The sequence below is a fragment of the Rhagoletis zephyria genome, unplaced genomic scaffold (assembly GCF_001687245.7).
Source record: "Rhagoletis zephyria isolate East Lansing unplaced genomic scaffold, Rhagoletis_zephyria_1.1 Rzeph_scaffold_00185, whole genome shotgun sequence".
Classification (NCBI taxonomy): Eukaryota; Metazoa; Arthropoda; class Insecta; order Diptera; family Tephritidae; genus Rhagoletis; species Rhagoletis zephyria.
The window spans coordinates 300,819-326,269 of NW_016157269.1; the positions used below are offsets into that span (position 1 = coordinate 300,819).

General features: G+C 36.3%; 1 protein-coding gene across 1 annotated transcript in view; it reads right to left on the bottom strand.

Moving 5' to 3' along the window:
* The window catches only part of LOC108357959 (equilibrative nucleoside transporter 1-like), a 166,292-nt gene that overhangs the window by 75,490 nt on the left and 65,351 nt on the right, over window positions 1–25,451 (bottom strand). The window contains exon 2 of the mRNA XM_017609050.1: window positions 20,856–21,031. Coding sequence (XP_017464539.1) covers window positions 20,856–21,031 — 176 coding nt within the window. The remainder of the gene's footprint in view (window positions 1–20,855; window positions 21,032–25,451) is intronic.

Genomic DNA, 25,451 nt, shown 5'->3' on the forward strand with positions numbered 1-25,451 from the left:
TCCTACTCTAGCGCTAAACGCTATGCTCAAAGTCGCACCTGTCGACATTGCGGGCAAAGTAGCTGCGGTTCGCTCAGCCATTAGGCTCACTTAATAGCGTCTAATACTCTACCGCTCAAACGAGCACATTTTATATGGGCAATCCCATCGCAGAGCCAGCATGACACATAGGAGTCGCTTTTAACGTGGCAATTGGTGTAAATACACGACATGGTTAAAATTATATTTATTTTTAGGTTTTAGAAGCAAAAAAGCAAAACAGTTATGAAAACGATGTATTAATCAGTGAACCAATCAGCTGGTAAATATCGGTTGGAAAGCTATGTAGCGAACAGTTTTAAATGCACTGTATATTTGACACCTAACTTACTTTGTAAAGCGGCTCAGAACTATGCCTGATACTTAATGTACATTCTAAATTCCTACTGACATAAGGCGGCCTTTGTTAAAGTAAGGGAGATTCGGCAGGGAAGTGGTAAGGACAGCCAGGTGAAGTGCAATATCCTACCAGCAACTTATACTTCACCCGGCGGCCCTTAGTCACTAACGAATTTTCCTTACTTTAACAAAGGCGTGGCCGCCTTATATACATAAGTAGGAATTTAGAATGTACATTTGCTATCAGACCAAATATTTTTTTATTTCAACTTTTATTTCAACATAGATTGATTAAAAGAAAAATACTGATAAAAATAAAACATTTCACACAAAAGGATTTAAGTTTTGAAATTCCTGCCCGTATTTTCTTTGTAAGTCAAATGTTAGCGGCATTGTGCTACTATGATTGCACGGCCGAGTAAACATAGTCAACTTATGTACAGCAGTCGAAAAAATTATAGCCGCGCCAAATTTTTACAAGTTTTAAAATATTATTTTTGCTGGTATTTAATTTTAGTTAGTTTTTTATAGTTCATTCTTTAACAACATCCGTATAAATACAAGTTTAAAGGCAGTGTCACACGATTGGGTATTTGCCGAAATTTGGTGCAAATCATATCCCAATTGTGTGAATACCCAAATATTTTTTTTATCCCAATAACGAAAAGTAATTTGTTTAAATTTTTCAATAGAAGATTGCTGTATTGTACCAATCTTTTGACTACAAAAACAAAATCTCCCAATAATTTTATTTTGTACCAATTTTTTTATTTTTTACCAATAGCCCAATACAAAGATGCACAAATCTGTACAAATGTAGCAATCGAGTGACACTGCCTTAAAAATTTATGCAATTTAAGAAAAAATATCAACAAATCTTCGTAAAAATTTCGAGTTTTTAATTAGATTATGAGTGTGCAGTTTTGTAGCCCACTGAATTCTAGTAGAATAAAGTACAAGTTTCAAATGTCTAAAATTACGGTTGATTTCTTAGAATTTGAAAAAAGGTCGAAATTTTGTACGAAAATTTGTAGATTTTTTTTTTTAATATCGCTCAAAGTTGGAAGCTTGGAATTACACGGGGTTTGTTAAAGAATGAGCTATATTTTTATAAAAAAAAAAATTAAATAACAACTGTTGCAAAGTTCCGCATAAATGAAACACAGTGTTACTCGCTTGCTGGACTAACTTCAATTGTATATACATCAAAATTCTTAAGGCTACAAATCTACAAGTTACAATGTTTCCAGACTAATATTTTAGCTTACTATTTCAACACTTCTTCTTAAGCTGATATATTCTCTTTTACAAACATTATTTTAATCCAAGTAATTTAACAAAGTTACAATGTTTTTGTTTACTAAGGCTTTTAGTTAAAATGTCGGCAACATTTTTATCAGTCGAAACATATTCTAATTTAATTTCATTTGACTCTACTTTTTCTCGTATAAAATGATATTTTATATCAATATGTTTAGTACGCTTATGATGGATGGGGTTCCGTGCAATATGTTGCGCACTAATGTTGTCGCCATATAGTATCATGGGGTTTGTACTGGACCACCCAATCTCAGCCAGTAATCGGCTTAAATAGACTGCCTCTTTGGCGGCCGTTGACAAGGCTACGTACTCAGCCTCGGTGCTACTCAATGCTGTTACGCTCTGTTTTGTGGAAGCCCATGAGAAAGCGCTGCTTCCCAAATAAAATGCGTAACCAGAATATGACTTCCTGTCGTTGGGGTCATTGGCCCAATCTGCGTCGGCAAATCCCTTCACGGGCTCATCAGATTTTCGATATACGATGCTCAAATCTACCGTACCAGATAGATATCTCAAAACGTGTTTTGCTGCGGTTTCATGCTCAGCATGTGGATTAGTATTGCGCTGAGACAGCTTGCTCACAGCGTGTAGAATATCAGGCCGACTTAGCACTGCTAGGTACATAAGAGAACCGATTAAGGATTGGTATTCTTTTATATTTACCTTGGAACATGTTTCGTCTTGACAGCCGACTTGGAAACCTGGGTCGAGTGGAGTAGCGACTGCTCTACAGTTTTGCATGCCATACGTATCAAGAACGGATTTTATGTACTTCTTCTGTGACAAGTAAATTGCGCCCCTGTCACCCTCTCGCTGCACTTCCAAACCAAGGAAGTATCGTATAGCACCGCCATCTTGCATTTGGAATTTCGACGCGATCTTCTTCTTGATTGTTGCTATATGGGTTTCACTAGGACTCATGATGATTAAGTCGTCCACGTAAACCGCAATATAGTTATACTGCTGCTGATGCTGACTAACGTATAAGCAGGGCTCGTTCTTGCACCTGTTAAAGCCGATGTCTTTCAAAACTTCGTCGAGTGTGTTGTTCCATACGCGGCCGGATTGTTTTAGCCCGTATATTGCCTTTCGTAGTTTTAGAACTTTACTCGGATGCTTCTTGTTCACAAAGTTTTCCGGTTGCTTCATGTAAACGTCTTCATGAAGCTTGCTGTTTAGGTATGCGTTGGAGATGTCAACTTGATGCATATGTAGCTGTTTTTCTGCAGCAATAGCAAATAGCATTCGTATAGTCTCATAGCGAATTACTGGGGAAAACGTTTCCCAGTAATTGACTCCCAACTGCTGCCCACAACCCTTGGCAACTAGTCTAGATTTAAATCGCTCGATATCGCCGTTGACATTCCGCTTGATGCGAAACACCCATTTGGAACCAATGGCTTTATGCCCTTCAGGTAACTCAACCAATGACCACGTACCATTTGCAATAAGTGCGTCATACTCGGTTTGCATTGATTTTTGCCACTCTTGCGCGTGTTGGCCGCTCAATGCCTCTGCTGCAGTTTGTGGTGTTTCAAAATCTTCGATGTAATTCAAACTATTTACTAAATTATATTGCTTTTTAGGTCTACCCGGTTGACCTGTGCGGAGTTGTTTTGGCCTACCTGGCCCACGCCGCGTTACATTTGCTTGTTCGGAATGCGACATACCTGCTTCACGTTGATCTTCTTGCTCGTTGTTCTCTTCTTCGGAACTACTGGCGGTGGCAAACTCCTCCTCCTCATCGCCGGAGTCGTAGCTTGCACGTTGTTCAACCTCAACCATGGCATCATTGGATGGCGAGCGCTCTGTTTCTTGAGCTTCATAAGACTCAAGGCGAATGATGTTTGTTGTAAAGTCGTCGTTTCGATCTGAAGACTCATGCTCAGTAGTAATACGCGCACCAAATTCACCTTCTATAAACCTAACGTCACGCCGCTCGATGATTCCACGTTTTTGGCGATCATATAACCGATACGCCTTCGCTGTACAGGAGTAACCCACAAATATGAACTCCTTACCTTTTGCCATAAATTTGTTTTTAACTGTCTTGTCTAGCGCAAAGGCTCGTGACCCAAAGATTCGCAAATGTTTAACTGAAGGTTTTCGTCCCTTCCACACCTCAAATGGAGTCTTCCCATCGAGTGCCTGCGTTGGACACCGGTTACGCAAGTACACGGCGGTTTGAACCGCCTCCGCCCACAAAAACTCTTCTAGCTTTGCATGTATAAGCAAACTTTTTGCCATTTCTACAATAGTGCGGTTAGCCCGCTCAGAAACACCGTTTTGCTGGGGGGTATACGGCACGGTTAATTGTCTTTTAATACCGCATTTTACTAAAAAATCATTAAATTCATTGTTTACATATTCTTTGCCGTTATCACTGCGCAAAGATTTAATTTTGCGGCTCGTTTGGCACTCGACATAAGCTTTAAATGATTTAAATTTCTCTAGAACTTCATTTTTATTTTGCATAAAATAAACAAAAATTTTGCGAGAAAAATCGTCAATGAACGTGACGAAGTATCTATTGCCGCCTAACGATTTTATGTTCATGGGGCCACATACATCTGAATGCACTAGCTCTAGCACTCCATTCGCGGTTCGTACATTTCTTTGCGGGAAAGGCAAAGCACATATTTTTGCCTGACTGCATGTATCGCAGTTTATTTTCGTTGGCATATTGTTCACATTCATACCGCGCACAAGATCACTGTCATTTAATTGCTTTAAATTTTGCATATTTAGGTGGCCATAGCGATTATGCCACTTTTCTGCTAATGAGCAATCATTTAATAAATAAACAGCACTAGTTTGCTTTTTATCATAGTACAAATACAAATTATTCAGTCTCTCTGCCTGCAGCACTACTTCTTGTTGCTTATTTTTTACTATTGCAACGTTGTTTTTGAATGTTGTCGTATTTCCATACTGTGCTGCTTTGCTCACTGATAGAAAATTCATAAGCAAAGATGGGACAAACAAAACATCGTGTAACAAAATTTTACTGTTTTCTCTTTTTAGCACTACTGAACCTATACCGGGCGATTCAATAAACGTCTCGGCAGCTAACATGACACGCGTATCTTTCTCAGTGAAAGATGTAAACAAAGTTTTGTCACAACACATATGTGAGGTAGCGCCACTATCAATGCACCATTTGTCCTTTTTCTGTTTAGTATCGCTGCCTCCGTACATCAGATGATTTGAAGATTCTTCTGTTTCACTTCGCATTTCTGTCTTTACACCCTTTTTCTTGTTTCTACACTCACTTGCACGATGACCTGTTTTCTGGCAATTAAAACATTTCCCTTTAAAACGCTGTTTGTCTTGCTCCTTCTTCTGTTTTACTTTGGAATCGCTCTGTCCGTCGTTTATGCTGCGACAATCGTATTGCTTTTGCGCTGCAAATTTATTTGTGTGTGTGTAAACAGCTTGCGTGCATTCGCGATCATCTTTTTCTTGTCTACGTGCTCCTTCTTCTAATATTTTCGCTTTGACTATTTCGAACGTCGGCAGCCTGTCGCGCGTCTCAATCGCGACAACGAAGTTTTCCCACGAATTGGGAAGGCTGGAAAGCAACATAACTACTTTTAGTTCGTCGTTTATTTGAATTTCTAATTCGGCTAATTTGTCGACCGTTGCGACAAACTCACTCACATACCGAACTACATTTTCGCCGTGCTGCATGTTTAAACGTAACAGTTTTTGATACTGCTGAACTTTTTTCACCGGACCAACTGGCAAATGAATGTCGCGCAACTTTTGCCATGCCTCTGCAGCGGTTGTGCACGTCTTTATGTGCATCAACTGCGTCGGTTTAATATTTAAAATTAAACATGCCAACGCCTTTTGGTCAGCCGTTTCCCACTTTTGCACTTCTTCAGGGGTGGCTCCTTCTGCCTTCACATATTTTCCGCATACGACATTCCATAAATCTGTCGTTATGAGGACACTTCGAACGGACACAGACCACACGTCATAATTGTCCTCCCCAAGTTTTTCTATTTGCAGGTGCACACTCATTTTTTTAATTTTGTAGCGTTCTTGTCTTTAAACAGCTTCCCGCACGGATGGTTTTATTAATCACAAATTATTTCACCAGGGCGCTGGGCCCATAACCATTGTTGCAAAGTTCCGTATAAATGAAACACAGTGTTACTCGCTTGCTGGTTTAATAAGGACTAACTTCAATTGTATATACATCAAAATTCTTAAGGCTACAAATCTACAAGTTACAATGTTGCCAGACTAATATTTTAGCTTACTATTTCAACAATAACAAAAATAATACGTTAAAACTTGGCAAAAATGGTTGATATAATTTTTTGACAACTGTATGTATTTTTTTATATATTTAATTGGGCATGCACATTATCCAATACGTTATGTACTAGGGACGTTAATTTTTCCGTTTTTTATGATCCCGAGATTTTTGGGATATCGTTCTCACAACCCCGGGTTGCCGGGATTAGTCCCGGGACATCTTCTAAATTGTTTGAGAAGCTCTCCCATCATAAAATAAAATATTTAAAGTGGCATTTTTATTTTTTCTCTCTGACGCACAGTGTCGCCTAAGTGGGCAAAAATCGAAAAATATCTCGATCGATATCTGCAATATGAACTTGTTTGGTATTTTTGTAAAAACAATTCATCCACTAAAAAGAATTAAAGAGACATTTCCCTAAAAAATTAATTATATGCCGCCAGGAAGCCACTAAAGTCCACAAATTTTACACTAATAATTTTAATAAGAGCATAGCCATGCGTAAGCTCTTCATAGAAAAAAATGTCAAAAATATATTCTTTGAAATAAAATGTTGGTTTCTTGTTTCCATATGGATAGTAGAGAATTACAGGAATTAAAATTTTGGATTGAAATTAAACACAGGGAGTCCCTGCGATTTCCAAAAAAAACTATTTTTTTAAACAAAATTTCAAAAAATGCTACATTTTAATGGAATGAATAAAAAATATATGTAAAAATAGGATATTTTTTATTATTTTATTAAATAGCGCGGGCTTTTAGCTTTCAAAAGAAGAAATAAAAACCTGCTCAGTTTTTGCACATTCTGAAGTAATGCGTTTTTCGCTAATGGATAAAATAATTTTTTCATTTTCTGTCAGTGCATTGAGATCTGCAAGATTCGTTCCATTTTCAAAAATGAAGTGTCAGATTAAAAAGCTTGACCTGTGGACAATAGAAGGCTTATTTTTTTTAAAGAGTTGCCACCTGTTAAAAAATTAGATTGTTAAAAAATTAGATTACAATTTTTTTTATAAGTAAAATGAATTATTGTGAGATGGGTAACAATCGAAATGTGTATTAACTACATGCAGAGAGTTGCCACCTGTTTAAAAAATCAAATTCCGCTTTAATTAAAGGAATGAGGTAATTGAAATAGATAGGTATCACCATAAGGGAGTCAGACGAAAGAGGTTTGAAAAGTTTTAGCTTAAATATATTTGGTTGCGACCTGTTTGTAAAGTCAAATTTAGTTAATAATAACAATAAAAATAATAGATTGGTGCTTACACATATGTTAGTGTTTGGCCGAGCTTCTCCTCCAATTTGTGGCGTGTGCCTTGGTGTTGTCACACAAGGCGGAGGGACCTACAGTTTTACGCCGGCTCCGAACGGCGATTGTATTTTTATGAGAAGCTGTTTTTCATGGCAGAAATACACTCGGAGATTTGCCATTGCCTTCCGAGGGACGACCGCTGTTTAAAAAAAAAACCTTTTTTTCTCTATTTTTTGCGATGTTGCTTTGACCAGGGCTTAAACCCAGGCGTTGCGGAGTGAAAGCGCGCACTGCTTACCACTACATCACAGCGGCCGACGAATTTAGTTACACTAAAATAATAATTACGTCAAACCATAGGATTACATACATTGTCAATTAGTGATTTGTTCCGATTACATTCCTTTTAAATTAGTGGACTCTTAAATTAACTCAGGAATGTTTTTACTGTCCACTTAATTCTTGCTAAATATGTCAAATTTTTTCATTTCTGATACTCATATTGATATACATATTTCGGTTACCTTAATTAAAGTGAATTAGATTTTTTAAACATGTGGCAACCCTTCTACGTGTCATTTAGAGGTAATGTATTTTCAAAACCAGTTCAATTGCTACCCATATTGTAATATCTAATTCATTTAACTTATTAAATAATTTTAATAAAATTTGTAACAGGTGGCAACCCTTTTCAAAAATAAAAAACTTAATTGCACATCTACAGGCCAAGCCCTGTCATTTGACACCTATATGTACATACCTATGTAAAAGCCACAAGAACCCTAATTTTCAAATTCAAACTGCATTTACAGTGAAGGTATGAAAGTTATCCATAATCCAATTACATATTTGAATTTAGCGTCCTTACTTTTACTAAGAAGCGAATTTTCATTTAAATTCGTCCATAATTCTATTTTTGCCCACATTTTATATGGAAGGGAAGCACTGTGTGACGTCAGCATTTATTTTAATGGACTTTGTAATTTCAAATATATGAAATGAAAGAGATTTCTTTAGAATTTAGAAAAAATTAAAATTTTTTGGATTCACAAGGACGAATAGGTAATTTTTTAAGCTGACAAAGTGAAACCGACCAAATTCGAGGATTTTATCGACTTTATATATGTAAGTCCTTAACATATAACTTTTCGAAAAACAAATATCGCGAAATTTCAGGGATACAATTTTAAAAGGACGTTTTCAATACTTACCAGTCCTTATGCACCAAACAATTGAATCTGCTTAAATTCTACAGAATTTCCTCTTTAATCTGGAACCCTTACTTCTTCTCTAAATTTCTTCACTGAATTTTTTAAATCATTTTTTAATTACTGACGTCAGAGTGAAAAACTAAAAACGAAATTTTACCATATTTGGCCCAATATATTGATTTTTGTGTGTAAAATTTACTATCGCACGGTGTTATATGTATAATGAGCTAGACATTCACAAAAAAAAATATTAATTATTAAATAAAAAAAGTCTCTTAATAACAAAGATTTTGTAGTAAGTGCCTTCCTTGATATCGAGGGGAATTTCAATAATGTTTTACCGAAAGCTACTTAGTAAGGCTCATCTAACATATGCTGCACGACAGAACTGTCACAGCGGAATGGGGCAACACCTCTGAGCAGCATAAAGTGAGTAGAGGCACCCGGCAGGGAGGCGTCCTTTCACCCATTCTGCGGATAGTCGTGATAAACGACGTCCTGAATTAGTTGGAAAGGAGAGGATGCCGGCTTATTGCCTACGCGGATGACGTGACACTCATCGTCAGAGGAAAGTTCTTGGACACTCTGTACGATCTTATGCAAGGGTACCTAAGCATTGTCACAAATTGGTCAGCTAGCTGCGGACTCGCTGTTAATCCTGGAAAGACGGAGCTTGTTCTTTTTACCAGGAGGTACAAAAAGCCTCATGCCCAGCTCCCCTCAATGGGGGGTGTTCCACTTGTTCTCTCTGACAGGCTCAGGTTCTTGGGCGTGATCCTGGATGGGAAGTTGTCATGGAAACCGAATATTGAGGATCAAGTAAAGAAGGCATCGGTGGCTCTCTACTGCTGCAAGAATTCCATGGGGAAGAGATGGGGCCTCTCCCCAAAAGTGATGTACTGGCTATATGAAGCAATTATTAAGCCAATAATGTTATATGGGGTCATTATCTGGTGGAGTTCACAGGAAAAGCCCACTCATGCACATTACGTCAAATGATTCATTTGGCTGTGCGAAATTCCTATTTCGAAACGCAGTTTTACATAATTTTTTGGTGCCATTCTGTAGGGAATACTCCAAAATAACAGAAACTTCACTTTGTTTTTGTAAAATAAAAATCACCGTTAGACAGCAATCAAACAAAGTTACACTTTCAAAACGTTATTGACACGTTGTTTGCGCAACCGGTTTATTTCTTAAGTTTAAAGTGCATTTTTTTATAAAGTTCGAATAACTAAAGGAACATTTTAATGGGAAACCAAAATATAAGTGAGAACCTAAGTCCTAATTTAAAAAAGTGACTTTTTACCATTTGTTTGCAAAACAAACTGACTTATTTGCATAACCTCAAAAATTTTCTGATTTATTTTCATTTATGATTTAATGTAAGCTTTTACAATTTTGTTAACTTTTGGCAAACGAAATGGAAATGGATAAACTGGGATGTAATGAGTTGATCTCATTTTACTTAAGCCGCCGTTTTTAGCCGTTTTCAAGAAAAACTGTTTTTTCTGGGCTATCATGCTATTACAAAAGGGGAGATGTTTGTAGTTTGACTGTTTGGATGTTCAAAGAAAGAAAGGCAAACCATGTTGAAAAGCAAATTTGGTGCTGTTGATATTTGCGAAAGTTTCATGAAACCCTTAGAAGAAAAAACGCGTCGTTTTTGCAATTATTTACCAAACAAAGACGAAAATTATGGAATTATTATCCCGTTTCTTACTGATAAAGTTGTTTTAGAAATCAAAGCCAACTGTATCGACCAGCAGCCGGATTCTAACTTTCACTATCGCTAAAATTCGAAAGCTAACATTTTATCCCTATTTATGGCTATCCCCAAAAATTGTGGTTCTGTCCTCCCTTTCGCTAAAAATAACTTTGCCTAAATTTTAGTATTTTACCCGGCCGCAAGTGGCGCTGTACAACAACAGCAGCTGTCAAAATTTGCTTGCATTTTAATGGTAAATGTAAATGGTAATGGTAAATAGTCCATTTTAATGGTGATAAATAGTGAAAATGGAAATATGTGATAGCAAAAAAAATACCAGCCTCAATTTGGATTACATTTCATCTCCTGTAGCATAGCTATGTTACAAAGACACTCGCGTCGATTCGCAAAGACTATTGATGAGAAGCCTTCGCAAAAAGGCAAATCCTTGAGAGAATCTACGAATTGCAATTTCGAAATTTATAGCTCAAGGTGAAGAGCTTTGAACATTGTTTTCGTAAACTAGTTTCAAAAATATTCGTATTCTTTTCAGGAAGCTACCAGCAATTTTTGGTAAATGTGTTACAATGCAGCATTTGCATTCTGAATACAAATAATATCGGTGGACAATTTGGGAAAAATCTTAAGTGAAAATGAAGTGTTTTATGAAGACTAACTGCTTTAGGAATCTCTCCTCAAGGCATATCTGCGAGACATGTAGTAAATATGTTTTTATTTTTAATTAAGGGACTTCGATAATAAATATATTTTTTTAATCTCTAGATGAAACCATTTATGTACATATGACCATAGCTATTTTATTTATGTAGCCTAACCCTCTCCGGGTTGAGTATGGTAAGAAAATAACTTGTTTCAAAACCATGCTATTTGGATAATATTTTCGAGAACTACATAAACACATATACTCATCATTTGAACATAAAAAAGTCTGTTTTACGAAAGCCAAATCATGTTTTTACATTTTATTTACTGACTTTCCATCCTTTTACATTTAAAGAACGCTATATTTTAGCTGCTATTAATTTCGCACAGAAAAAGTAATCATTTGACCTAATGTGTCATGTTAGGAAGCTAGAGCGAGTGTAAAGGGCGGCCCTCGTTGGAATCAGCGGGGCGCTCCGGACTACTCCTACTCTAGCGCTAAACGCTATGCTCAAAGGCGCACCTGTCGACATTGCGGGCAAAGTAGCTGCGGTTCGCTCAGCCATTAGGCTCACAAACTCTGGGTTCTCTTTCAACCCAGCACACGGGCACTCGACAATTCTCGAAAGCTTCGACTTCCTGCCAAAAGAAATGGACCGGAATCACACGAGGCTGGCCCCAAAAGGATCCTTCTCCACGTATATCCCTCCAAGGGACAAATGGGAGAAGGGTAGTCTCTGGAGAAGAGGTCCAATAAACATCTTCACGGACGAATCGAAGCTGGTAGGGAGAGTTGGAGGAGGTGTCTACTGCCAGGAACTCTCAGTAGATCTTACGTTCAGACTACCGGATCTCTGCAGCTTATTTCAGGGAGGTGGCCGCTATAAAAGAGGCAGCCGATTGGCTATGCACCAATGTATTGTCGACAAGGAGGGTAAATATATACACTGATGGCCAGGCGGGATTGCCTGACCTCTCTCTCAACTGCCTCGGAATACTTCCAGATCAAGCTGATTTGGGTCCCAGGGCACAGTTATATCACAGGAAATGAACTGGCTAGGCAGGACACCCTCAAGGCCATCACCTCGGTCAGGGAGGGCATTGGAGTTCCGTTGGCAACCTGCGGTCTGCTTTTGGACAGATGGGCTTACAGTCGGTTCAGCGTGCGCTGGGAAAAAACCCCGACTTGCAAAGTTGCAAAGTCCTTCTGACCGGTTGTGGACCGCGGGCACCTGGCTAAGCGATGCGACTCAAGATCGTCACGGATCCCTACTGCCGTAGTTGTCTGGAAGACGAGGTGGAATCATCTCAGCACTTCCTACTCAACTGCCCGGCATTCGCTAGATTAAGGTTAAAGCACCTCGGTGCACATTTCATCAACACTCTCGAGGGACTCTCCGGAGCGGACATCAGCTGTTTGCGAAACTTTGTTATGAGCACCCAGCGCTTCTCGTAATTTTACACAGTTAACGTTCAAAGGAATTTTTTATGTAATGTGGTATCACAATGGACAATAAAATGTCTAAGTGAGTCCCCTTTGCGGGTCTACCACCATAACCTTACCTAAATAAAATAAAAGAAATATAGCCAATACTGGTTAAGAAAAGGAAGTTCTATTATTGCCATCAGTGCAAATTACAAATCCCGAAAATCCTAGTATTATTTAATCCTCTACTCTTTTCGGCACCTATAAAAGGCCGGGATAAACATTCCTAGTATGTACATAACAAAATTAAAAAATAGTGTATTTTTTGCATTTTTTCAAAGCTCATTTTGCCTTTCTTCAAATTCGCTACATTGTGAGGGGTCAGAACACTTACAAATCCCCCCAACCCCTTCCGCCCCCAACTTAATAAGGCCTTGTTTTTACATATGTACATAGAAAACAATTTTTGGATATTCATACAAAAAATTGTCATTTATTTCAATTCAATTTATTTCATTTTATTTGAATATTGTAATGTCGATACATATATCAGAACAGGTATTCACTCAAATTCAAAAAAATGTGAAGCCAAAATCATTCATTCGTTTTGTATATGAATAATTCATAAGCCGTTTTGAATGAATTCATGCAGCCTTCTAATGCAAATAGAATTCGACATTGGTCACATTCCTGAGTATGAACTAGTTTTTAGAAATCCCAGGAAAACGAACTGGGAACTCTTTCGCTTTATCATTGAAGAAGGTGGAAACAGCCATGATGGTCAAATTACGACTGCACACGAGCTTTAAACTGAGGCTGAACAGCTTCATTCAGACATTGCAATAGCTTTGAATAGTAGCTGTCCCCAATGAAAGGTAAAATCCAAACTTGATGTGCCTTGGTGAAGCAAGAAGATTGAGCAAATGAGATGCCAGGCCAGAAAACTATTCAATAGAGCAAAGAATACGGGTGATTGGAATCCGTACAAACTTGCACTAACCTCTTATAACAAAGAATTGCGGAAATCCAAAAGAGCTAGCTGGCGAAGCCTCTGCGAGGAATTAAAGAGCCTCCCAGAGGCAGTACGCCTCCAAAAAGCTCTAAATAGGGTAGACAAAAATATGATCGGCACTCTAAAGAAACCAGATGGTAACTATACTCAGCATCCGGGTGAGACTTGCAGACTTCTGCTAGACACGCACTTCCCGGGCTGCAAAGCAGGCTATTGTCTACCGGAATTGGGAGTACCAGCACGCACTTCTGGTAGAGTACAAAGCCTTGCAACTAAACTTACCACGGTAGAAACAGTGCAATGGGTGGTATCTATCTTCAGCCCATACAAATCACCAGAACCAGATGGGATCTATGCTTGGAACTCTCACTGGGTACTTCACGGGACATTGTAACCTGTGTTATCACCACAGTAAAATGAATCTTTCAGACACGAGCGTTTGTCGCTTCTGTAATATGGACGAAGAAACGACAGAATGTGTTGCTCTCACTAGACGCAGACTCGCTCACCTATGTGGTACAACACTTAATCCATTCGAAAAATGGAACAAAAAGCCCACCGAAGTGCTAGCCTATATTAAAAGCCTTTACGCACAATAGACCACCCTAGAGGTCGCAGTGCTAAAGGCTCATAATAATAATAACTAGTAATAATCCCCGAAAATCGAGGTGCTCCGTGGTCTAAAAAATCTGCATATTTTTTTGTTATAAAAACCGCATGCATTGCGTTGGTTGTTCACTTTAACTTGGTATTTCGAAAGATCGTACGCTACTCAATAGGCCATGCGTTAAGCAATCCTCTTGCTAGGGTCTGACCTTGATACTTATTTATTGTTTTTGCGAACGCTACAATAATTTTGAATTTGCTACGTTTAAATACAAAAGCAAGTGTTGATTCGCTGGGCTGTTAATTTATATGGGATAGTATAATTCCAATCACATGTTTAAAGTCCACTAACTAACCCTTTATATGCACATATTTGTATTGCGGCATCCAAACAATTACATTGTGATTCTTTAACTATTAAGCGAGACCATTTACTAACCCTTCATATGTACATATTTTGGTAGTGGATTAGCATCACAACTGCTCTAACTTTTAATATCAAGTCATGAGGTGCAACTCCCCTACTTCTACTTGCTCCTGTGGATATTCAGAAACGGCAGTAGATATCGACGCCATATCTACTCCGGACAACATATTAACCATTTCTTTATTAACTATCGTACAGTGCTTATTTTGTGTACGCGAAATGGATCGATCCTTCACGCGGTTTTAATTAATTACACCAGGCTGAGGTTCAAATACCCAATCGGCTAAATCTGGCAAAATAATCTCGTGTGGCACTAATCTTAAACTGAAATAACCAGATTCTCTGAAACGCATATTTATAGAGAGTTTAAAATACTTGAACGTTCCCTCAGTTCGCCCGCCAGGATTTTTTTAAGTTTTCCAGCATTTTAAAACCATACAAAATTGAAAATAAAGAAATGAAATTGTTCAAAATTGGTGGAAATGAGAATGCATGTGTGAGATTAAGATTTATATTTTAAAATTGCTCAATCTAAATTTTTAAAAATCTTTCCGTGCAAATATGTATGTACATCGAATGATTCTTAAATCTGAAATGTTTGTGCAAAGTTTCAGATCCAGAACCTTAATTCGAAAGTAAATTATCTCTGTACTATTATATATAGATACATATATAGATTTATAATACAAATAGAACCATATTTGCTTCAGAAAACACATCGAAATAAACCATGTAAGATTTATATGGGTATCTGTACAGAGGCAAAAGCAACATTTTTCTTTTGCAGATCTTCCGCTGTACCACATTCGCACGAACATAGCAATGCTTCGCTCGATATGAAAACAAAACCGGGACGAAAACGAATAAATGGAACATAATCCTCAAATCAAAATAAAGCGCACAACTCTGCAACGATGTTGTTATTGATACTGTGAATGAATGTATAGATATGCAACACCATTGGGTATGTACATAACTACAGAGCCAAAGGGAACATTTTCTTTGCAGATATTTCGCTGTATCGCTGCCTACATGCACACGAACGCAGCAATGCTTTGAACGATATGAAACAAAATCAGAAACGGAAGCGAATAAATACAGTATATTTTGCTTTGCTGCCCTTATGCTTAAGTGCACATTTAAGATACCTACCCCAAAATGCGCGTCTGAGACATTAGTTTTAACATTTATAAGGAAACTGTTCCGATAGATGCATTCAACATACCTGCACATTGGCGATAGCTGCCTTAAAAATTGTGCAACTAGTATCAATTATCAAAGAAAGTATTACGTTTACCTGCACTGACCTACAATTACCTAACTTTACAAGCTTTTATTTATTACTCATATCGCAGAACAACGGAAATGGCTATCAATTTTTCTAGTTATATAGATAATAAGATACCATTCGAAAAAAAAAATCGCTTGCATTATTTTCTACGTGATAAGTGCTTCTCCATTATTTGGTTTCATAGGGATTCGGATACCTTCCTCATTGAAGTAGTAAAGAAAATTCGCTAAGTGTCTTTTTCGGTTAGGTGCACAAGTTTTTCGTGCAAAGAAGGATGTGCAGCTAAGCAAAATATACTGTATAACCATTTTTCATTCTCTTATGTACCGCTGAGACGCTGCTTATCGAAATGAACGTAGCAATGCTTTGCTCAACGTAAAAATTTTAAAATCTTTCGACGGAAATATTTCGAAAATGGTTCAATGAATCTTAAATCTGAAAAGGTTGTGCAAAGTTTCAGATCGAGCACTTTAATTTGATGTATAATTTGTCTCTGTACGACTTGTAGATTGCTGGGAATAAGCGCCTTGTTTCAGAATAATATATAGATACTTCACCGGAAAGCAATATTATTAAGATCCGATTGGAGCTTGTCAGAATCTAAACTACTTGAAACAGTTGTGAATACTTGCAAGTCATGGGCATATAAGAGAAATTAAGAGTGTTTAAAGCAGTTGGAAATGTCATTAATAAAAATAACAAATAGAAGGGGACTAAAATGCTTCCCTAGGGAATGCCAGAAGACGCAATGAAAGGACGAGAAGCATTATCCACCACAACTGCACATTTGCGCGACGATAGATACGATTTTATCCAAGACAGAAAAACGGAGTGAAAACCTAAACTTGCTAATATAGATACTAGAATTGAATGTCTTACTATGTGGAATGACTTGGAAAAGTCAGTATAAACTGCATCGACCTGATTACCGGATTAGCGGACAGACAAAATTCAGAGAAGATCGCAAGGTTTGTCACGGTAGACCTACTTATCTTAAGTCATGCCATGCATGTTCAGCCAATGATTTTTTTCCTTCCAGTTTATTATTATTTCCGACAAGAAGCTGTAGTTTGCATTGATATAGGCTAACCGTGCTTCAATCGAATTTGAAGCTATTGCTTTTTTCGCCTTCAATATTGAAGACGCGCCACTATCATTTAGATCTTTAAGACAGGTTTGAAATTCCTTAAAATGTAGGCAATAATATTTTGCCACCTCTAACCAGGTTCCCCATATCGCTAATATGGCAGTGGCGGAAGAGCGATATTGGGATGCATGAAGTTAAAAGCAAATCAGATTTTAAAAATATTTTTCCCATTCGATATTAAATCGTCAACATCACTGAAGCGAGCCTTTATATCTTCGGCCACTCGGTACATTGCGTGCCCAACAAGTAACGTGCAGTAACTTTGGCTAAAATACCTTCATCGCCTTTGCTGATTTTACATATTTTTCAAAAATTTTCTTTTTGATGCAAAAATGGCCATAGAGCATATAGATGCAATTTTGCATAAAAAATAAATGTCGCTTACGTTGTTTTAACGTTTAGGGCTCGATATATGTGCTCGCGTCAGTGACATTAAAATAATTTTCGACGAAATCAGTTGCATGGAATCATCAAATGCTCTTGCAATTGTGGAGTGATACGTCCGTTCTAGACAAACAGCATTTAATAAAAAATGCAATTAAATATGCTTTTTTGACAAAATATCCCTTTATAGACATTTAAGGCAAAATATGTAAGAATATACACTAACAAATCGATGTCATCTTACCACAAAACTCTTGATTCGCAACATTTGTTAATCTTTAAGTTCCTATGACTTACAAAAAAAAATGTAAATGCATAGAAATCCGGGCCCTAATGATAACGAAGGGAGCAGTGTTCCGTGTAGTAACCAGTGAGAATTTTGAAGTCCTCTCTGCTTAAGCTAACTAGTTTCATTGAAGCTTCATTTGAAGAACGGATAAATTTTTGGCTGTGCTTTTGGCCCCTAGTGAACTTAGAACACTGAAGCAATCATATACTAGAAGTTANGTGCTTTTGGCCCCTAGTGAACTTAGAACACTGAAGCAATCATATACTAGCCTAGAAGTTATTCTGTGGGACTTCAGTGCCAGAAGGATACCTGATTGTCCGACATAATGCAGATATATTTCAAGGCTGTGCCTCTTCTGAGGAGTTCTCTGCCGCAGATTTCTATTGCATGGAATATGGTGGATTTGGTCAATTTTTTAGTGATTTTACATGGTCAAATTTACAAAATAATTAAATATTTGAATTTTATCAAAAATCCTCATTAAGTTAACGTTAGCCACATGAAACTTTGCAATGAAAAAAATGAAATCTTTAAAGATCTCGAAGTTTGAATGAAAATTGTATCAATTTTAATTATTTTTCGGGTCAGGTTATAAAGTCGATTTTTTATTTATTTAATTTTTTTTTGCTGCTATTTATAATTGCATAAGTCACTTCCGATACCAAGAATATAAAAAAAAAACGATAAAATAAAATATTTTTTGATAATCTAATAGAATTGGCAACATATAAGTATGTATATACATATCTTTTGATTTATTTTTAAAATTTTGGTAACTTTTCAACATAAAATTGGAAGATATTTAAATTTTTTGATATCGCTATCGAAAGACAATTTTCTACATAACATAAAAAAACCGCGAAAAAAAATTTAAGCCCATTCCAAAGTTAGAGATTATTGATCATTCAAACCCCTAAAAAAGTTCACTGTGCAACGTTCAAACTTTTCAAACATATTAGGGTAATTCATATAAACGAGTAAGCGCCTCCTAACCACGTAAATCTCGAAACATGCTTAATTTTGTATGGAAAACCGGTTTATTTACGAGGTTTACACAGTTACGCGGCATTTACGCGTTTAAATGAATACCCTGATTATGAACAACGCCGTGCAATACAGCCATAGGAAGTTACATCATATGGCTTTAGGCATAGGAAGTAATGCCATATGACTTTATTTCACTTCACATTGGGAAAGGCATAACCAAAAATTTTACATATGAGAAATGCGATCCTATTTCATAACAGTTTCATACATTCCTCTAGTTAATATGCATCTTACCGATTTAAAAAAAAATATCATAGGCATATGCATTTGTATATATCTATGAGATTTTCTTTTACATCGCTAAGAAATATATATATAATTAAAGTGTGTACAAAGTTGTTAATGACAAAACCGAAAAGTAATCAACATTGCAGACGGCATAAAAGGAAAACTGAATTATTACGAAATATAAATATAGTGACAGCACTATTCGCCATTTTGCATTTTCTCGTTTCAGTTCGGGTACATTGTTTACTTGCGTTTTAATAACAAAATAAACAATAGTTTCTTGTCAAAAATATGAGCTTGTTGAACAAATTTTTAAAATTATATGTTTTACTAGTGCTTGAAAGGTGAATAATGGTGATTGATGGCAGTTTTTACTGTGCGATTGCTCATAAAAATAGCATTATTCTAAAAAATTGGTTTGTTAATAACTTTCAAAAGGTTAACAATATTATCCTTCCACCTCCGAATTGTTAATACACAGATTAAAATGCTCCGATTGGTACCCCTGATGACATTTTTTGGACTTTTTGTTTTTTTTTTGCAAGTTGTACCTTAAACTAGAAAATTACCGAGTTACTTTTATATGCAACACCAGCTGTGCACTAGGTAAACATTACACCAAAAATTATGAAAGGTGCAATAACGACACAATGGCCTTCATTTTATTTTGACAGTGACAAATAAGAGCATACGTAAAAATATGGCCTTATTTCTCTATGTGCCTATGGCTTTACTGCATGGCGTCATTATGAATATTTTTAAAATTTGTATTTTTTGGTTTTTCTTGTAAAATAAAATTGTATAAAATAAATTTCTTATTTTAGCTATGTTAAGGTTTTTAGTACCAATTTTTATTTCCCTTTCAGTGCCATGAACACGCCAACGGCGCGGTCAAAGCCACTTGGTGAATGCCTGACCTCTCTTTCAATTTCTCCTGATTTTTTCCCAACCAGACTTGTATACGTATATGAATACCAGGCCATAGTGATATACCAGTGAATTGTGTTGAGAATTAGTTGGCCAGGAAAGTCACCCTCGAGTTGATTTAACCTGGTAACGAGAGAGTGGGAGTGAGCTCTCTCTTTGGTTAGTGTATAGAGGATACTGTCCGATTGATATTCAGTGAATATTATTCACTCGATGGGACTTAAAGCCCAGTTAGTCTAGACTTAACTTACCGTAAGAAATCATCAATAATAACTCAATACGTCAACGTAAGCCAAGAGCGGAAATATTTTGTTTTTGTATTTTCTCTTTCAGCTGTTCAACAGTTCGCCTCTTAAAATGCCAATTCAAAAAAAATTATGCAAACAAAAATGTTTGCGTTCATTTATTTTTAAGAAATACAAAAACGAGAGTCTGGCAAGCCTGATTCTCTCACCGCTCTCAATTTCCGTAAGGCCGTAACATAAGAACCTAAAATCTACAGGTTCTTAAGTTTCTTACGGTAATTTAAGTTTTAACTAACCGCCAACACAGCTTCTCATATAGCAGGTTGGCCAAGATATTAAGTTAAGTTAAGTTAAGTTACGGAAATTAAGTCTAGACTAACGGAGCTTTAAATATCCACTTACTGTCACTACTTTTTAGAGAACGATTATCATCTCAACAAGCTCTCTTAAAGTTTCAGATATTTTTCTTAACATGTAACTTAAACATTGGCACTGTTATAAAATTATAATAACGACGAAGATATTTATGTATATGAAATTTTATTTTATGTCTTCAGGTTTGTTCGGCCATAACTCAAATTTTGATTAACTTCTTTTAGCTTTATTTTTTCCCGTTTAACCTTTATCTGGAAAAGTTCTGGCAACGCTGAACGGAATACTGCGTATCCGGAATACTGGGTATACTCGGTATCCGCGCAAAAACTCCCTGCTCTGGATGTGATTCGGCAACATTACCTACCATATTCTGGATATATGTTAAGCATTAGGAAAGCTCAGAAGGACACCAATTTTTTTAGGATACCATCAAACAATTTTAGAGGAACTAATTATAGAATATATAGTAGTATATTGAATTGGATAAGTATGCGCACGCATATATGTATCTCCAAGGCGCAACAAACTAATAAAATCAAAAGAATTTATAAATAAATTCATAATATTTTTAAAAGCAATATACGAGTGTTAGATCATTTAGACTTGATTTTAAGAAAGTAGTTTCGAAATATATGCAAATTACGCTTACCTTAAGTAACCCGAGCTCCATGACATCAAAATAGAAATAAACCAGTATATCCAATCGTTACTGATCAAAACTGCCAGTTTTCTTTCAATGTTAAGTGGACTATAGTTGCAGTATAGAAAAAGAGGTATGAACAGTAACCGCAGTGTTACCGGAACCGCCAAATATTTAGGACCAGGCTGAAAAATAAATAAACAATTATTTTTTGCATGTACGTACATATGCATATGTATATAGTAGAGATGCGCGATCACTGTTGCCACACATGGGTTTTCCTACCAAAATTGGTAGGTTTTTTCCATTTGGTAGGTTGCTAGGCTTGGTTAGATTTTGGCAGGTTTCGTTACAATGAGTAATAGTTATTTGCGAAAAATAGAAAATATGTATCTCCAAACATTTTAGCAACCTTTTTACACGAATATTTCGTATAACGGCGACCGCAAACTTGTAAATATACCTGATTCCTAAGTACAAACGTTTACCCTTATTATTGACAATATACAATATGAACATCCATATATAATTTATGGCGTACTTGGACCAAGTGTCCAGAAAAGTCTGCCAATGGGCTCGTATCCAATCATATTCCAAGCGGAGGTCTTCGCAATTGAAGTCTGTGTTCGCTAATGTGATCGTAGAAGGCAAATAAGGCCAGAATAAATATTATTTGGATATTCTCTTTTAAAACGGCATAAAGGTCTACACTAGCTTAACGCTGTGCTGGGTTCCGGGACATGACTGTCACGCAAAGCGGGAGGACCAAATGCGCTTGCATGGTCCCGAGCTATTCTGTGGTACATCTAAAGGATACACTGCAGACCTACTTAGGAGCTAGGAATAATCTCAGCTGCCTACTAGCGGAAGTCAAAAGGAATAAGACAATCAAAGATATTCATAACTACTTCCAGAAGGAACTCCGAAAGACTCCTTGAACTTAGAACTCTTACTGGCTACCTGACAGCACACTGAACGTTAACGTGCTATTTGAATTGAATGGGTTTTTCTGTAGAGACGGACTGTAGGTTTTGTGGGCTGGCCTGCACACGAAGCATGAATCGTAGTTTAATATACCCTAGAGAACGGTTGTCTTCTTCATCTAAAATTTGGAACATGGAATCATCCAAAGTGTTGAGATTTTTTAAATAGTTTAAATAGCCTATGCACTATGGTCTGGCGAATATCATTTCCTGGCCAAAAGTCGAGAAGTAACCAAATTGATTAGAAACTTCGTATTCGAGAGTTTTTGAGGTCGCTGATTTCGAATATGTCACATTTTTTAAATTCAAAATGAGGGATCCAATATGGCGACCAAATTTTATAATTTTTCCCTTTTCACCAAAAGCCTGATTTCGTATCCGATGTAAGATTTTTGAGATTCAAAATGGCGGATCAAATATGGCGAACAAATTTTACAATTTATTCCATTTCACCAAAAACTCATATAAATGAGGGATATTCGAAGTCGCTGATTTCAAATCTGATGTCAGATGTTTGGAATTCAAGATGACGGATCCAATATGGCGACCAAATTTTATCTTTTTTTTCCTTTTCACCAAGAACTCATATAAATGGGGGGTTCTCGAGCTCGCTGATTTAAAATTTGATGTCAGATTTTTTAAATTGAAAATGGCGGATCCAATACGGCGCTCAAATTTTATAATTTTTTTTTCACCAAAAAATGTTTAGCTTTTCATTGGATCCATTTTTAAGGACTTTTCTTAGTTTATGCGCGTTCGTGGGATTTTCACAAACTGTTCTCAAAGTAACAGCTAAATCCACTTGGTCTCTTTTTTAAGCAGCTGTGGAAGTAGCACGAAACATTAAGTCTACGTTATTTTCCTGATTTCCTGCTAACTCCGCAGCTTGTCTTCCTTGGGACCAGTCCGACTATTGAATATAGGCAAAAGGTTTGCGGCTCATTGTCGATGTTGATGGAATCGGGTTTTCTTATTATTGTTTTTGATTCAAGCCATTTCGCATTTTGAATTAAGAAATATCCGCGCTGTCGATGACATTTCTCCCATTTTTCGCATATTTTCTTGCATACCATTCTTGCTTTTTCCCTAATGTAGATATTATATTCTTCGGATGTGTTCCCTTTAATAATATTTCCCAATATAAAGTTTAAAACGGTGGGCTCTTTTGCATCTTTATTGACTGCTTCTGTCCAAACATCGAAAAGCACAGCAAAATATACGTAGAAGTTTTATAAGAAAAAAGCCCATTTTACAAAAAATGCAAAAACGTGTAACATGATTCTCAGACCACAACCACAATTGAACCACGAAGTATGAAGACCGCCAAATGAAGCCAATTTTATATAGCTCCAATTAAAAGTGAGATATTATTACATAAATTATAGTTCATTTTGAAAAGGAGTTTCATTTTTACTTAGCAAGCTACATATGTACAAGCTTTTGTTGTTAATCGCAAAAATATTACCTTTGTTATTCATTTCCATTCTTGTATTTGAATAGCTTTATTACTCGATGAAATATTTCAATTCGAACTACAAGAACTCTGACTACGAAAGAAAAAAATACGAAAACGTTTTGTAGATATGTCAACTTTAACAGCTGATATCATAACGGGAAAACAATTTACGAAAAAACTGAGTATGCACTTTTTTGCTCTGGTCAATTAGTTTAGTAATGGAAGGGAAAAAGTCGATTTATCGATACTTTAAAAAATGACTCTCGGCCAACCAATAGCAGTTCCCGGACCATAGTGCTATGGATGTAGTAATTACCGTTAGGATTTAGCACAATATATCTTCTTAGGTCGCAGCGCGAGTATTTCCGACTTAATAATAATAAAAATATCGTCACTAGGCACGAATGTAGACGCTCGGGTGTTTTGCGGGCGAAAAAGGACGCGTGAAAACATTTTACGAAAAAATATACTTGAAAAAATTTCGGCGAAGAAAGACGCGTAAACGTGAATTCAACATCATTCCGGAAAAACTCTTTATGGAATTCGTATACTGTACACATAGTTGACCGCAAAAATAAGTTTATGCGTCTTTCTTTGCCGTCAAAGAGGTTAGCGCGTCTATGTTTAGGGTCATCCTTCGCCGAAAATTTTTTTACGCGGGTTTTTCTCTGTCAACTTTTGAGCTCGCGTTTTTATACGCATCTAGTGACGATATGTATGTATGTGTAAAGAGACATACATTTGGATAAGTCTGTACAGTTATACGCAGTTAATAGGTTTTTATTTTAAAAGTTGAGTTTTAGTTTTACTAAATGTTAGGTTATCCATGTTTTTAATAAATTTGACATTGAAAAAAAAATATTAAAAGCTCAATGTTTGGTTGGTTATTGTAGGAAATTTTGGTAGGAAAAAAAATTTGTCTGTGGCAACATAATTTTTGATTAATCAAAACAATTAATTTCCCCGATGAGTAACAGTTTGATTAATAAAAATCTCATTAATTTAATCACAAAACTGACCCATCATAACCTAATTAACGAGGAACCTGAATAATTTCTGTTATATTTTGTTTTACTTGGAAAAAACAAAATAAATTGAAATTAGGGTGGTATAAAGCTTTTTTTCAACCTACTCCCAAAACTAAAGAATATCGAATGTAAGCAGGCCCGTATCTTTTATTTTTTTTAAATCGGTTAATACTAAACTAAAGTTTTCCATATTTTTTACAAAGGGAAAACAAATGTTTCGTAGAATTGCCATAAAATCGATAAAATAAATATCTTTTGTTCGAATCTTAATATTCTCTTCAGAAATTTTTAAAAAAATTAAATTATGATTTAACTTAAAACGTTTACTATATTTTATAACCGATTATCGTGTTCGTAACTACATCGCGAGGAGGAGGATGGTTTCGAGCGCAGAAGTCCACGAAGGTCGAAAAGCTTTTGACTTCCATTCACCAGGGTGTGGTCAGAAGTGATTATTTTGCGTATGGTTCAAAAACAGCTCAAAACGTTCCGACATTTATTTCACTCCATTTCATTTATTCAAACAGCCAAGGAATACATAACAATTATCTTACTGACTATGCAACATAACTAGTGTACATCGTCGTTAAAAGTACACTCTTAAAAGTGTATGTAACACATGAAATGTTTAAATTTGGTATATAAAAGTAAACAGGCAGTGTTTAATTTTGCACACATTAGGAGAGGAAACTGGTTGCCTCTCTTGATATGCGTAAATTTAAACGAAAATTTTCAGAGCAAATTTTAAACATTTTATGTGTAAACTGTAAAATTGTGAGCATTAAGTGTTTAAAATTCAACAAACAAATTTGAAATTTGTTCTACGCCACACAGTTTTTAACACGGTGTGTAAATTAACATTCATGTAGAGAGAGNGAGCATTAAGTGTTTAAAATTCAACAAACAAATTTGAAATTTGTTCTACGGCACACAGTTTTTAACACGGTGTGTAAATTAACATTCATGTAGAGAGGAAACCTATCTTAAAATGCGCAAATTTAAACAAAAATTTTTTAGAGTGTACAAAGCCGCGTATCGTCATTCTGCAAAAACGCGTAACTGACATTATTGCCAAAGATTGTATTTGCTCACCGAAGCTCCTGGCTCAAGCCTTATCCATTCGTCCTGAAATATACCA